Raw genomic sequence first — 15,584 nt, 5'->3', positions numbered from 1 at the left:
TAAGTAACGGCAAGACCTCAGACAATGTAACCCCAGTGCCTGTATCACTGTTATTGTTACTGTGTCTGGTGAAATTCTGACAAATAGAAGGAGGGATCACCTTGTTCCATACTGAAACATATCATTATTCAGCGAAAAACACCATTATGACAATGTTCTCATGACAAGAGTTGTCACTAAAGTCATTCACAAACTCATTGACAACAACTCTGCCAAACTGAAGAGGAGATAGCTTAACCCCATGAATCCTCCAAAGGTTCAAGTTGGACCAGGTGGCATTTTCAGTTCTTTGACAGGAAATAGTAACCAAAGTGTAAAACGTGTCTTTTAGCTCTTGAAAGAAAATCAAAGTCAGTTTTTTTTTTTTTATAAAGGACATATTCCCAATACAGAAGGCTTATTCGCACTACAAGTAGTCTTTGACCATGACATTTACCTTGTGGAACTGCTCATCGCTTCTGCCTAATAACTCTCCTACCTCTAAGTCACTCCTCTAACAAATTCTCTGTGGGGCTTTCAATATGGCATATATACACCACTGTTGCTCCCCATACATTGTACAACTATTAGAGAATACTTAAAATAACTGAAAAGTAAACAACCACAGAGAAATGGGCTGTGCAAAGACCATGGAAGCCAATGAGCCATGCGTAACGCATAATAGGTGCCCCCTCTCCAAACACCTCACGTACATTATGCCGCAGAGGAAGACGGCGCATGGAAGGATCACATATTGATGGAAATCTCATGTTAAATAGCAATGTATTCAAGTTGTATTTCCATTAATCAATCTCTGATGCCAGTCTTGTACCATCCATGTACAAGTGGACACTGTACCTTTCCCCAAAACATACTACATTATCCTATTTTACCCATCTGCCCTTTAGCTCTGCTTGACCGGCTCTCGGGGGAAATCCAAATTAAATTGACCGTTATCATTGGCTTTTTAACATCTGGAACGGTCGCATTTTCCACGTTACTGGCCATTACTACATCATTGGTGGTGTCTCACACCTTGGCGAGCAGAGTTCCCAATTTTTACCAAATTAATCTTATGTTTCACAGTGAATTAAAAAAAAAAAAAAAAAAAAGTATGTTGATGAAAAGATATTTTTTTTATTTACTTATGTAATGAACTCAAAATTTTGAAAAAGCTAATTATGGTTTCCAGAAAGAGAGTGGGAAAGACTGTCGAGCAACAGTGGCTGATAATAAAAAAAAATTAATCAGATTAAAAAAAAAAAACCTTTTTATCAAGAGATCATTTTTATTGAGCAAAATTCAAGTAAATTTTATCTCTCAGCCATTAATAGTTAAATTTCCATGTGTCCCTTTGGGAACTTTATTTGCCCACCCCTGGCTTAGATAGTGTGATGAACGCAACAGTTTGTTCAGGCTCAGGTGGCCTTATAGACAAATTTCTTAGTGTAAGTCCTCAAGCTGCCTAAACCTATAGCAGATAAACCGAGTTCTCTTCACTTCCCATATATTTATATGCCACCGCTGCAGCTGCATGCTGTCTCTGTACCTTCCGCAGAGATCTCTGACTGCAGAGCTGGAAGTTGATCATTTGAGTCTCCTACTCCCATCAGTCCGCAGCTGTATACTGTTTTATTCTGTCATTATTGACCCCAAGCCCCAACAGTTCCAAGCAGAAAGCAGCCATCTCTTAGAAATGGTTCTGTGAGAGGTAAAAGGAAGTCTTTCCCCATACATTGTTACTCAGGTGGCAGTTTTTTGGCGTTTTTTTTTCACCTCTATATTTTATTTGAAAGTGAAATGCCCTGAGATGACAGTGTTATATTTGGTCCTTTATAAATAGTACAGAATTGAACAGAAATTACCTTGACACTGGCAGCAGATCCGTGTTCCACAACAAAGAGGTCAACTCCATCCATCGCCAGCCGTGTCATAGTGTACTTGAGCTCCTCCGATGTGCGGCAGTGACCAGGAAGGCAGGTCAGCTGAAAGACCAGAAACTTTTCAGTGGTTGATAAGAAGCCGAGCTGCTGTGGAGTCTCAGCCGGAGCTTTACATCGAGCTACACTGCCTGTGGCCACAGCTGCTCAGCTGTCACCAACTAATGAGGACTCGCAGGCCGAGTTTCTTTCTTTCTTTTTTGTTTTTTCAAAATTATCCTCGTCAGGATTCACATATATGCACGGCATTCTGCGAAATAAACATTGTTTCCCTCTGCACACATGTTGGCGTGATGTAAATGTGTTAAGTGAGTCTGCCATAACAGACTCAAGCCTATTCTTGTGTTTTTCTACTTTTAAAAATATATTCTTTGTTCTACCATTGTTTAGACAACAGTGAATAAACCATTAGCAGTCTCTGTTGGGGAAACTAAAGGAATAAAAGAAAAAATTTAGGAAAGAAGAAATAAATTGCACAAAAAGACCACACTGAGGAGTAGAGGACTGAGAGAAACTGAATACGTGAAGAGACCATTTTGGTCCCACGTGTCACAGCGTAGTGTTTTTTTGTACCTTGGCGTCACAGATGCGCCGGTCGACGCCATGTTGGCAGATTACAGACGGCTTGGGTTGGTCAAGCTGGAATTCTCTGGACACCACATGGAAAAGGAACGTCTCCCCCCACTCAATCATACTGGCCACCTAACATGCACAAGCACACAGAACGTGTTAATCTTCAAACGGCAAATACACTGAATAATCAAATGGGAGTAAACCAGGAATCGTAAATATTGACATTGTAAATGGAATACCTCAATGATGCTACATTCATATCAGGGCTGTATGTACGAGGTAAACATGAGAAGTGTGATAATGATCTGATCTGTGATGAACACAAACACCAAAGCACAGGTGTAAACTTCTTCTTGCTTTCTTCTTCCAAACAACCGCTTTCCTTTGTCTTGCCTCTAATTCACACAAACTGTGTGATTGGTTTATCTTTATTATGAAATAAGGGTTCTCGATCAATTACATTTATTGAAATTATTTGCACTTTTCATATTAGACATTGTCACGATATCAACAAACTTGCAATATATCATGCAGCCCTATTTCAAAAGGTGCTATATTTTCCAGTTATGACATCCTTTTATTCATTTTCATGCGCTTCAAGATGAAAAGAGCGAGAGATTTATAACACACACTTTGGAGTCGTCTGATCTTGAGCATTTCATATTGAATGAGAATGGGCATGTCAAATAGTAAATGGCTTTACTATAATGTTTTGGCAGATCAGAGATAAAGTCCAAAGCCTTTCAATTCATCCTTTTCTTCCATGTCTATATACACCTGGATGAGGAGGTAGAGGCAGTTCATAAAAACAAGCTTTTCAAACTTCTAAGAGAAAAACATCACTGTCACACACTAGTGCCCACAAACCTGTGGAACGGTGACCCTGCCAGTGAGCCCTCCTGCCTGCATATCAATGAGCCAGGCGTACTCCAGAGTGTCGCTGCCCAGAGGAAGGCCCTGGGCCGAGAACATGGCGTGGGCTCTCATCTGCAGGCCGGACAGACTCAGGTGGCCATCCCTCAACACGCCGTCCGCTGTGGGACGCTGCAGGGTGAAAGGAAGGGATTAACGCAAACTCGTTTTTCAGCTTACGCCACAAAACCCCCCAAACACTGCGGTGATATGAAAGCACTCAATGCTTATAGCAATCTTCTCTGGAAGTGCAACCTGTGACTGCTTTTTCTAATATCCCTCCGACGTACAGGGAAAAGTGCTGATTATCCGGCTGGAGGAGGGGGGGATGAGGACTACATGTACTCTGTCAGGGATTAGAGAAAGTTATTCACTCAGCAGCAAACAGGATCCGACGAATGGCTAAAGATCAGGAATTCTGTATGCCTCTACAAAATGCAGATGCTTATGCAAACATGTGGCTGTTGCAAGTGTGTTATGCAACACTGACTGCAGGCTTTATTCTGGGAGTTTTCTGAGGACAGAGTCACTCTCTCAGAAGATTAAAAGACTTTTGTGGGATTTTTTTATTGTTGCATTTTATTATCAAGTGAAGCCAAACAGGTTGAATGTGAAAATCACTAATAGTCGCCAAGAAGGGGAAAATCTGTAACTGGTTTATTTCTGTGAGCAGCATGGGGTATCTGTTTAGTTGTACTGTGTGCTACCTGGTAGTTGTCACTGACGAAGATGTGAATGGGAGACAGGAGCAGCTGAAGCATCGTCTCCTTGTAACCTTTTTTCATCTCGAAGCACAGCCGCTCCAAGAAGCCTGACGGACCCTCAGGACCCTCGCTGCTGCAATGCTGAAAGCACACAACAAAGTAAGCAAACACATGCGGTCACGCATCACCTAACTTTCATAAACAAACCACCACTGAGACATTGAGACAAGAATATTTCCTTTCAAAATCAGGAGGCAAGCAAATGTTCATAAAGTTGAATAAATGTGCAACAGACAAAAAATGGATTTACATAACTGTGATGTATTGTAATGAAAATGTCCTTTAGGTGAAAATGTCAAATACATACACATTGAATTCACATTTTACTTTAAGATACACTTTTTTATCAACTTTACGACAACACATTGCTGATGGATTTGTTGTAGACGTGTCTGGTTCCAATTTGACTTTATCATGGCCTTTACAATCATTCAAGGTTCATATCTCTAATATAGCATGTGTAAACGATGTTTACGCAAGCTTAAGGGAGACTGATCCACCTCCATGAAGTGAGTTACTGAAACAACATTGTAAAACTAGCAGAGTTAAATATTTGGCAGAGAATACATTCAACTGTATGAATACCCTCGAAAATCTGTGTTATGCAAACATGTGCACATGTTTTTAATCTCACACTGCTGTGATAAAATGTTTCATAATCTATTATCACACCTCATCTGCAGTGCTTCTACACAGCTCCCACGTCTCTCGCTTTCTTTTAAAACCCAACCGTCAAACTCAGCCATCAGTCTTACCATTGGCAGCCGGCCGTGCACTTTGTAAAGGTTTATGAGCACGGTGATATCCCAAGGCCGCAGGTCCAGGGGATGGATGTCTGAGGTTTCCTTACGTTCGCTGTCCTCCATTCCCAGAGGAGACCAGCCGAGGCCTGAGGAAGTAGAGGTTGACAACACGGGGCTGGACACGGCCTCCTCAAAGTCTGTGTACATGTCGTCCTCCCCAAAATAGTTTTCCTGTCAAAACAATCAGAAAGGAGCTCAGAAAGCCGCGTCACCGAGGGCAAACCTTTAATCTGCTTTTATTGCTTGGTTTTGTTTTAAGAAATGGATCAACAACCGCTTCCAAATAAATCCGCGAGTCACCTTGATGGCGATCAGCGCTCGAAGCAACGGCCCATAGAGGATGATCTGAGAGTCTGGGGACATCTCCATCTCCACGTGAAGCCTGTCGGGGGGCAGCTCTGAGGGGTCAGTGGGCGCCCGGCTGTGGGCTGCTGAGGCAGATGTGGAGGTGTAGCGTTGCTGGGTGTTGTGAGGTACTGAGGTGTGCTCTGGGGGCCGCAAAGCTGACAGCATGGACTCCTCCATCTCAGACACTGGGAGACGGATCATACTGACGTTAGACCATCGTTTCTTTTCTTTTTTTTGTATGAGGAACAAAGAAGTGATACATGGTGTTGCGCTTACACGACTGCTTGAGCTGCTCATCAGCCTTCTGGGGATAGATGGGATGCCAGGTGTAGTCGATGATGAGCAAGAAGTTGGGCACGCTCCAGCAGTCCACCCAGCCAGCTCTGGTGGAAGCACGACAAACATCGACAGTGAGTACACCATCAACGTGCTTTATCGCCCTTTCAACTGGATTTTCCACTTCATTATCCGTTTTATGACCCATGCAGGTGGAGGACGTACAGTAAAGGCAAAACACGGCAAATAGGTTGCGCCGGCTCTCTCGGCAGCAGAGTGCACTGGTCCAGAAAGGCTTCGATCGGAACCTCCCGAGGGGGGGAGGTCAGTAGGTCTCTGGCAGTGCTATATCAGTATAGTCTGGCTCAGACTTATACATAATGAATGATCTAGATGTTATAGATGGAGTTATCACTTACAGACACAGAGTGTGCGACCCAAGCAGCAAAGCTTCAGCTCAGATGAACTTTCGTGACCTTCAGGTTGCAAAGTGGTAAATGGCAATGTGTTGGAACATTCTTGGAAAGGAGTACTGTGTAGATGTGGAATAATGAAGATGAAAATAAACTGGAGCCACATTCAGTCAAGACCTCACTGACAGGGTGTCTACATCACAGCAGGAGATCGACTGAGTGGAAGTTCAGAAGGCATTGTGACAGAGAAAGATCAATTGTGCCTAGATCCAAAGACACATAGAGGGAGCGTGCCAAGTTGATATTCTCAGAACAAAGCAATACATTTCAACATCAGGAAGCCTCACTTTTACAACAAAATTCAAGTTCATTTCCACACATTCAAATGATTCTGGTCTGCAATGTTTCAGCATTCAAAGAAAAAAGCTACAGCAGGCCATATTTATTTTACCACTCTTGTTATGGTTGGACTGTAACAATTCTGCATAAATCCCTGTCCTCTCTGATCCATATAAAAACACATGAAAATAACTGTTGAGAAATAATCCATTTACGGTACTGACGGTTGTTCAAATAAAGAAAAGTAAAGAATTAGGCTATTGAAAAAGCTACTGACATATGCAAAAGGGTAGGCTTAGATAAATGTATATACTCCTTTCTACATGTTTGAAATAAAGATCAATCAATCAATCCCAGCTGAGATTACTACCCGTCAGTGCAGAAGCAGGCACAGTTGTAGAGATCTGCTGAATTTTACAAGGCAGCAGCTTAAAATGTTGGACCATCACCACTCAAAATGTCAGAAATAGCCCTGATAAACAAGTCTTTTACATCACATCTAAAATCAACCGCTACCAGAGAGCCAACTGCAGGATGAAAAGTGGAGGCTATTGCTACATTTACTTCATTCCTCTTCGAGCTGTGTGATGGTGTGAGTCAGTGTTACGATGGTGAGTCATCCTGCTCATTGCTAACATGTTCACTTTGTGCTCCCAACCAGAGAAATAGAAAAACACCAAATCCCAGGTGAAACTCACTCGGCGTGGGTGATGTTCCTCCAGCGTGGTTTGCTGGGCTTCGGAGGGGGCGCTCCTTGGTTCTCTCCTGGCATGAACATGTCCGGGGGCAGCTTGACGTTCTGGTAGTCTTTGGCCAGGGTGAGGAGGGGATAGCGGCTCGGGTGGCACTCTGGCAGGGACAGTCGCATGTCTGTGTCCTCTGCCTGCGGATGACAAAGAGCTGCAGTCAAACTAAAGACACCTGTGGGCGAAGGTTTTAACAAATGCCGTGATACTTTAGCGCGCTCAAATGAAAAATGCAATTCCTTTTGGAGTTTACAGTGTTGATTTAAAGCGGGACTCACCTTCAAGCTGAAGCGGGTATGGCAGGTGGCTGGAACAAACTCATTGAAAGGCAAAGTGAAGTCTATATTGAGCGTCTCGCCACAGGCTGCCAGGTACACTATGGAAGATCAATAATGTAATTGATTAGTGCGCCCTGCTCCAGGATTAAGTGGAGTACATACTGTACAATATATCATGACTTAATAGAGTTAAAGTATCCTGTCATGGACGCAGGCTTCCAGTGTTAAAGAGGGATTAGAGTATTGATCGCCTTCATGACCGTGGCTGGATTTCTGCCTCGTTTTTGCTAATAGTAATGCTCCAAACAGACAAGACAGGACATAAATATTTGCTACGCTACAAAAAAACTACTTCTTATAAATGCTTTTCAACAAATTCTGTGACATATCTTTAATTTCACAAAGAACAAAGATGTATTAACCATAAAGACCCATTGGCCTAAACTCGATCTAGATCAGTGTCAATGAAAAGAAGAGCATATCTATACATCAAGTTTGTTTATATATTACCAACCTTTTATTTATAAGGAGTAGATACTTAGGTATCTGAATGAACAAATATATATTCGACTAACATAAACAAAGAAACTTATTTGAAATGTATTTGTTTCTAAGAGGACAAATAATGTTTTTTTTTCTTTCTTGCATACACAGCTGATTATTGGCATTCACAATGTACTGTAATTTACTATTATGTAATATACTACTGTTCACCACAAATTTTTCTAGTTTTGTTTTTTCAAAACTTGAGCCACTTTAAAGGGAGTCAGGCAATCCCCTTTGATAACAATAACAACACAGTGTATTTAAGCAGCTATTCGACTACGGGCGCTCATTGGAGCTTCCATATCGACTTCAGGACAACATGTCAGCTCATTCTTGTGGGAACAGAACAAGTTCACTTCTGATTATTTGTGGCAGTCCAAGCTGCAATGATCACAGCAAAGTTTTGTTACTTTTGCTGAAAAGGCGCCTGTCAGAGGGGAATTCTACCGACGTTTCGCCTGCAATGTTCCACCCAGTATTGTTGTCCCTCCACGTTGTGAAAATCATTACTGAAGCGTTTCTTGTATCATTGGTTAATTTTGACAGCAGATAACAACATTTTTCCAAACTGGAGTACAATTAGAGGGATGTGTTTGTGTTGCAAATGACTTACCACGCATAACAAAATCCTGTCAATTATGTTAATGAGAATAGAAGGAATACCGAACAATTTTCACCAGTACAATTTGAGTGCAGTATTCATTTTAATTTTAATAATTTAAAGTAAAGAGAAGAAACTAAAGCAGTGCTGTGAGCTGTTACCCTGCATAAAAAGGTTAAGGAGATGATAAATCAGGACCATTTTGTTATTACATCATGAATAGTTTCTCCATCGCCGTTCCAAAAAGTGAAAAGAAGTCAATGAAAAAGAGCATAAGTTAACTTTAACACTCATTGCATCTTTAAGTGGGAAATTGGCTTCAGAATTTGAAGCCAGAAGAAACGTTTGACTGAAAAGTTTGATGCAAAGCCAAGATAGTCAAATCTGATAATACTGAAGGTCACAAAACTTTCACTTCTACCTCAAGGACCCACGAGCAGTATGGTTTTGTTGAATACAAAAGAAAAAACATACGTCATCAAATTGGGTTTAAATCAGCAGGAATTCATTTGACATTTTACCATTTAAAAGGCATTGAGATGTACAGGAATGATGAGTAACGAAAGCTGGTATGTGAATCAAAAATCAAACTTCCTTTCAGAAAGTGTCTCCAGGCTCATAAGAAAAACTGTTGACAGGGATCAAATGCTTCCTGAGTAGACATTCAAATGAACTACATCCCTGTGCGTGTGGTGAATCTGTTCCATAGAAAAAGCTATTCTTGGTCAATGCATGTCTTCCTCACCATTCTCTTGCTGTTTGGTGGAACAGTCGGTCCAGTTGTGTTGGTTTGCTGCCCAGATCATTTCAAACTGGTGGAAAAGGATCTTGAACTTCCAGGAATACGGCACAAAGGAGTAGATATCAGGGGCACTGTCGCTTGCCCAGTCCTGAATTAAATCTAAAAAGGGGGGGGGGGGGGGGGGGGGCGGGTACGACACTCATTAAGTTTAATTGGCTAAAGTATGAGTGTTTCATGTTAGTGTGTCCTTCTGAATAGGAAGACGCCTGTACACATGTACTGGGGTTTGCTCACCAGTGAAGAAGTTTTTCTGAGCGTAGATGAAGTGGTATGTAGCTTTGTACACCTCGATCTCACACTGCCATGACTGGGGCATGTTCCACACCCGGGGGTAGCTGGCTATCACATGGAACTGAAACAAAACGAGAGGAAGAAAACACTTTCATTTCAGGGAGAACACAAGAGTCCCCGCATCTTCTCCTTCATGTCTTCAAGCGGCAAACAATTTGCCAAATATCCGAGGAAGACTTTGTCTTCTTACTTACAGCCAACATCTCGGCCTCCAGGAGAGTCCTGTACTGCATGCTGCTGGTGGTGTCCACATGAAGCAGCTGACCCTTGATAGTGGGGGAGTAGCCTGGAGGCAGAGGCAGAGGCCACAGTGGAGGGCCATCAATTCTTCGAAGTCAAAGCTGCGGCTCGGATAGTGCAGATAATGCAGTAAAGTTGAAGAGCTACTTATGTTAACTCCATTTCTGGGGACAGAGGAGCACGCTGACGGATGATAGACAGAATCTTATCTGTTCAGTGTGATCAATTATTAAACATATCTCACACGGCATCAGTGCTACCACAGAGAGATGGAAATTCCTGTAGTCTGCTTTAAATGTGTTTCCAAAAGGTTTCACCCCATCCTAAGACTGTTTTACTGTTTCTATGTGGTGTGCAAATGCGACCAGCAGCCCCATGCAGTTTATTTGCTTGTGGTTCCACAGTCAAAGAGGACAACAAAGAAGAAAAAAAAAAAGACTTTGTCTGGTTTACAGAATAGCTGACACGCCTGGTCTCCACTTATTGTGACTTGTGAGCCTTCAGCAAAGACCAAGTACCTGCTGTGAAAAACAAGTCTGTAACACAACTAAAAGGACCCTCTCATGTGAGATTACACAGCCACCTGCATTTCACCTAGTAAAAGTGCTAGCCCTGCTTTCCTTGTCACATACACACAGCCTGTTAGACCGCCCTGCTGGGGTTTCTCAATTTGTGCTTCTTCTTTCTCTTTCTCGCATTTGCTCAAATCATTTCTTGTGACTTTTGTTGGAGCTCTGCCATCTTTGAACCTACCAGCTGGAAGACATCTGGTCTGTTTTCACAACACATTGAACTGCAAGTCAATTCCAAGTCTGCTCAAAAACATATTTAATAAAAGTATACTTCACCCACGACAGCAAAACACCAATTATATATCTAAAAAAAAATCTTTGTACAGTTTCTTTCAACAGATTCTTGTGTAACCCCGGTTCATTTCTACCCTGGGTGCAGACTGACAGGTGCAGCCTTGTACATGTGCACTGTGTCGTGTTAGCTCAACATCCTCCACATCTCTAATTAACACGGTACGAGAGCTCAGATATATAACATTACCCGAGAAGGACATTTCCTGACAACGGCATGCCTGTGAGACTAGACTGAGGGTGAACCCATTGGTTTACACAAACTTTGTGGCAGGAGAACTAATTCCAAATGAAAACAGAGACATTTATTGGTCCTGATCCCTATAAAAATCTCAGTATACATAAACCAAACCAAATGTGCACCAATACAATTACATCGGTATACATGCATCTGTGTCAGCAAAAATCTCATTACAGACACAGATCTCACTATGCATAATCAGCTCTCCACCAGCACACAAGTCGTTTCAACTTTTCTGTTTGCCCCCATAGATTATCACCAAATGATAGAAAAACTGTTTGTGTGATCTGCATTTAACTCTGATCTCAAGCTAGAGTGCTATTCACTGTTATGAGATTTTAATCTGCTGGTCTCGTTTTCTGCGAAGCACGCTCTTACCATTCTCTCCCACAGTCATGGGGATGTTGACTTCCAGGTAAGAGCCTGCACCTACATTCACATGGATGGCATTGGTTTCCTAGTAACAGAGAGAGGGAGAGAACGAGAACAGACGGGACGAGATGGCAAACAGAAATATCACACATGCTGTCAAATTATTAGAAAGGGCTTTACAGCCTTAAAATGAAAGAGAGTCAACTAATGGGAACAAAAAAATGTTCAAAAGGGGTAAGAAAGTGACTCAGGGTATTTTCAAATTTTATTTTCAACAAGTATTCATGTTGGGACTTGGGATGCACTTCACATAGCGCTGTGAACATCCCCGCACTACTCCAGGAGAAAATTTGAAAAAGCATAAAACATGAAGCAATATCAATAGCTAAAACACGGTGAGCAATGAAGACAAAGATGAGCAGCGAGGCAGCCGCGAGAGGAGGAAAGATCAAAGCGGGAGTGGAGAGGAGAGGAGGGCAGAGAGTGCAAAAGTCACCCTATTTTTGGTGAAGAGCAGATCGATGGTGGCATCAGCGATGATGTTCATGCGGAGCTCGAAGGCCTGAATCTGCCGGGGTTTTCCTGGCTGGGCCACCTCGGTCACTTTCATGGCCTGGTAGTCAGCAGGGAGGAAGAACTTCCACAGACAGTCCCTGCAAAGGCACAAGTTTCTTGCTGTCAAATCCCATTCTAAAGCCGCCTATAAACTCACAATTTATGAGATTGTCAAGTCCACCGGCTTGACAGAAAGCGATCACTTTCACAAAATGACAAAATAAACTCCATCGCTTTCCATGTGAATTTCGAATGCCATATCAGGTTTACACTTCCCACTTCTACTTCTCTAGTCCTTTGATGGCTATTCTTTCCAGAGCCCCTCTGTGCTTTACTGAGACACTTTCTGGGGCGTCCACCCTCCAACACACCTTTAGCCATTCTGTGTTTTAAAAAAACAAATATGCCTCTTTATATCTCTTGTTCTTTTCCTTCTTGTTCCACACTTCAGTTCCTCAAAGCCTGTAATCAATCCACCTGATGCAAATGACAACTACAACCTTATAGCAGACCATTTGAAGGCATGCAGTAACAAAGAGACTTAAGGGTATACACAGGTAACAATTCAAATCAGACGAGTAGCCGAGCTATCAACTGAGCTAAACAACACTGAATCAGGCTGGTTAGTTTAACCCACTGATCACTTGCTAGACTGCACTAATTTATATCCCCGCAAAAAGAACCGGAACGTTCGCTCTTTCCTCACCTCTGGCGATCTGCCCACGGCCCGTAGTTGAAGTCCGTTCCTTTTCCACAGACGATGTCCAGCCCCCAACATGGAGGCAGGTCCTGCAGCTGGTCTTCCTCACTGCTCGTCTCTGCCTCCTCGCCACCCTCCTGCTGCACGGGGACCAAACCTGCAAACACACACACGTAAAACACGCATACAAAAACACACCCGTTTCAAATGGGTTTTTTTTCCATTCTAAGTGGTAAAATTAATTATTTCCTTTCCTTCATCATGGAGTCAGCAACCACCAGTCCCACACTCTGTTTATCTGCTGGTAATGATGTGTACAATACAAGCCAATAATATAGCATTGTGAGGGTGACAAAATTTTTTACAAAAATAATAAATAAATATATATATATATATATATATTTTTTTTTTTTCCCCCTGTGGATTTATTCCCCATGTTCATATAACCCCAGGCTGCTCACCCTCCACCCAGGAAGTAGATGACAAGTTGTGTTAGTCAGAGGATAGATCATGTTCTGCCACTGAGCACTTTTGAAAGATTGCGAGGAGATGCTTGCACGTCAGAAATGCTGGAATCTTCCAGGCGTACGTGTGCAATTATGAGCTTACCGGGTTCATCCTGGTAATAGTAGATGTCGACGTCGTTGGACTGCATCACCACAAAACCTTCGCCCATCAATCTGGGAGGCCTAGGTGGAGAAATCCACAAGGTCACGATCGCAGGGCCGAGACCAGATTCGACAGGGAGGTGAGGAACTCTTTGGATTATTCTTGACGGGGGCACAGCAGGCTGTGGAGCAGCTCTGGCTGTTTTGACAGGGGTCCATGCAATCAATAGGTGTCAGAACTTATTCTCCTCAAAACATCTGCACAGCAGCAAACCACCCAGTTAAATATTCAACCCGAGTCTGACATGAAGACAGTCTGCACATATTCCTGCTACTTCTGAGTCAACATCCCACTTAAGCTGCAACACACATGATGGCCTTTCGGAGACTGAGATCATGCAAGGCTTCGAACAATACCTACCGCCGCCAGGTTCCTGATTAGGAGTGATTTTTCTAATCACCGAGGGTTAATGCATTTACTCCCTTAGTCGTTTCCTTCATTCACATTAAGTGTGAATAATGGTTTCAGACATCCCTGCCTATTAAGCAGCACAGTTAAAGCTGGCAGGTGAAAAATTATGGGGGCGAAAAGGGGGCGCCTGATTAAAACGTTCTGCCAACAGTTTTTTGTAATAAAATTGTCAACTGCCCAATTTGCGTATAAATAACATAACCTTTGTAAGAGGATGGCAGCTTCACCTGAGTGAACTAAATGAGACTCATCTTGTGAAACGCAGGGCCGTGTCAACAATTCATTTCAAATAAACTCTAATTTTGCACAAAGAAGAAGAGAAAGACCCCGATTCGGTTCTCTGCCAGTGTGTGTGATTAAAATTCACATTGCAAACACACACACACGTGGCAATATATATATATATATATATATATATATATATATATATATATATATATATATATGTATGGTGTGTATCTTGAGGATGAAAATAAGAAGTAGGAAGAAAGACAGGCAGAGCACTGCCGCACAGAATGTCAAGCTATGTAATATTTAATTCTCTGCAGTCATTATGGTAGGCTTAAAAAAAGGAGTGTCAAAGGGTATTTCTACTGTCGTTGCTCTGCAGAGCGGCTACTTAAAATGCTTTGAGCTAAATGGTTGCATGACTGTGAATGAGCTTAAAAAGCATGCGTGCAGGTCTCTACTTACTGTGAATAACCGAGTGCTACTTTTCAAAGGTCTATTATATCTTTGAGATCACTTTAATTATTTCAACCTAAAAAATAATCCAGATCTTTTAAAGCAGGGCTTATATTATATCATTGGCACCAAACCATGTGTAAATCTATAACATTCTGAATAACATTACACTGTGGCAGGGGTTCACATTAAACATTAAACATGACTATAAACCAGTTCATGACGGTGCTAATATTAGATTTCCATCAGCTTCATTCATTCACTCAACATAGAGCTCATCAAATGGCAGAGCAGCATCAAGCAAAACAATGAGGATGGTGTAAAATTACACATAATCATGCATGCATTTAGTTTTTTTCATGTGGACAAGCACAGTACTGTTAAAGGATGAAACGTAAGTTACAGAAGGCAGGGAATTATGGGGATATCTTTGATCATGGCTTCAAATCCGTGATCTTGTGTGTGAAAGTGTGACGAGTTGACAGGGACATTCAAAGACAGCCTGAGATCTCCCGAGAGCGTCGGAAGTTTCCCGACTGCCGTCTTGTTACAAAACACACTGCTCCAGCTACTTAACGACAAATAAAATTATAGCAGTATTTAAATAGCCAATAATAAATATCTTAATTATTTTATTAGATTTATCTTAATGAAGCTTTTACTTTATTTATTGTCCTTTTTATGCTGTCTTTAATGTATTTCAGAATCGCTTTCTTTTAAGTGAAGACCTTCAGTCATCACAAACACAATTATACACAGTATATTATGCAGTGAAATGTGTTTAGCACCTGTTCCAGACTTAAACTATGATACAACATTTTTTAATAAAAACACACAAGAATAAATATGTGAATATATAAATATATGCATGTAAATGAATAAAAGAAAGCCAAGTGTCAAATAGTGCAAACAAAAAAAAAAGTGAATAATGTAAATAATATGATGCATTTCTTTTATTTCTTTGTAAATTACTTTGAATTCCCTGCTCCATAAGAAAAATTTGCCTAAAGTACAGGACAATACTGCTACTCTTGTGTGCTGAGGTATGCCGTAGTGATCGTACTAGTTTGAAGAACCCACATCGCAGTGTAGGAAGTGATACATTTCTAAGCCTATTTTTTTGTTTCTCATAAGCTAAAACTGTGCAGTTTGTAGGAGCCTTAACAGGAGACCAAGCCAAATAAAAACAATTTTTAATGGATGCAGGATTAAAATGTTTAAGTTCTGTAAATTAAAGA

General features: G+C 41.6%; 1 protein-coding gene across 1 annotated transcript in view; it reads right to left on the bottom strand.

The window, feature by feature from the left end:
- The window catches only part of kiaa1109 (KIAA1109), a 95,245-nt gene that overhangs the window by 68,734 nt on the left and 10,927 nt on the right, over positions 1–15,584 (bottom strand). The window contains exons 9-24 of the mRNA XM_080480345.1: positions 13,192–13,271; positions 12,589–12,739; positions 11,824–11,980; positions 11,334–11,412; positions 9,806–9,897; positions 9,555–9,672; positions 9,264–9,419; positions 7,372–7,469; positions 7,046–7,230; positions 5,596–5,702; positions 5,272–5,504; positions 4,924–5,142; positions 4,112–4,249; positions 3,360–3,536; positions 2,493–2,621; positions 1,845–1,964 (exon numbers count right to left, since the gene is read on the bottom strand). Coding sequence (XP_080336471.1) covers positions 1,845–1,964; positions 2,493–2,621; positions 3,360–3,536; positions 4,112–4,249; positions 4,924–5,142; positions 5,272–5,504; positions 5,596–5,702; positions 7,046–7,230; positions 7,372–7,469; positions 9,264–9,419; positions 9,555–9,672; positions 9,806–9,897; positions 11,334–11,412; positions 11,824–11,980; positions 12,589–12,739; positions 13,192–13,271 — 2,239 coding nt within the window. The remainder of the gene's footprint in view (positions 1–1,844; positions 1,965–2,492; positions 2,622–3,359; positions 3,537–4,111; positions 4,250–4,923; positions 5,143–5,271; positions 5,505–5,595; positions 5,703–7,045; positions 7,231–7,371; positions 7,470–9,263; positions 9,420–9,554; positions 9,673–9,805; positions 9,898–11,333; positions 11,413–11,823; positions 11,981–12,588; positions 12,740–13,191; positions 13,272–15,584) is intronic.

This window comes from Lipophrys pholis (assembly GCF_963383615.2).
Source record: "Lipophrys pholis genome assembly, chromosome: 14".
Lineage (NCBI taxonomy): Eukaryota > Metazoa > Chordata > Actinopteri > Blenniiformes > Blenniidae > Lipophrys > Lipophrys pholis.
Note: the sequence above shows the minus strand (reverse complement) of the source record. Positions and strands in the feature narration are given on the sequence as shown.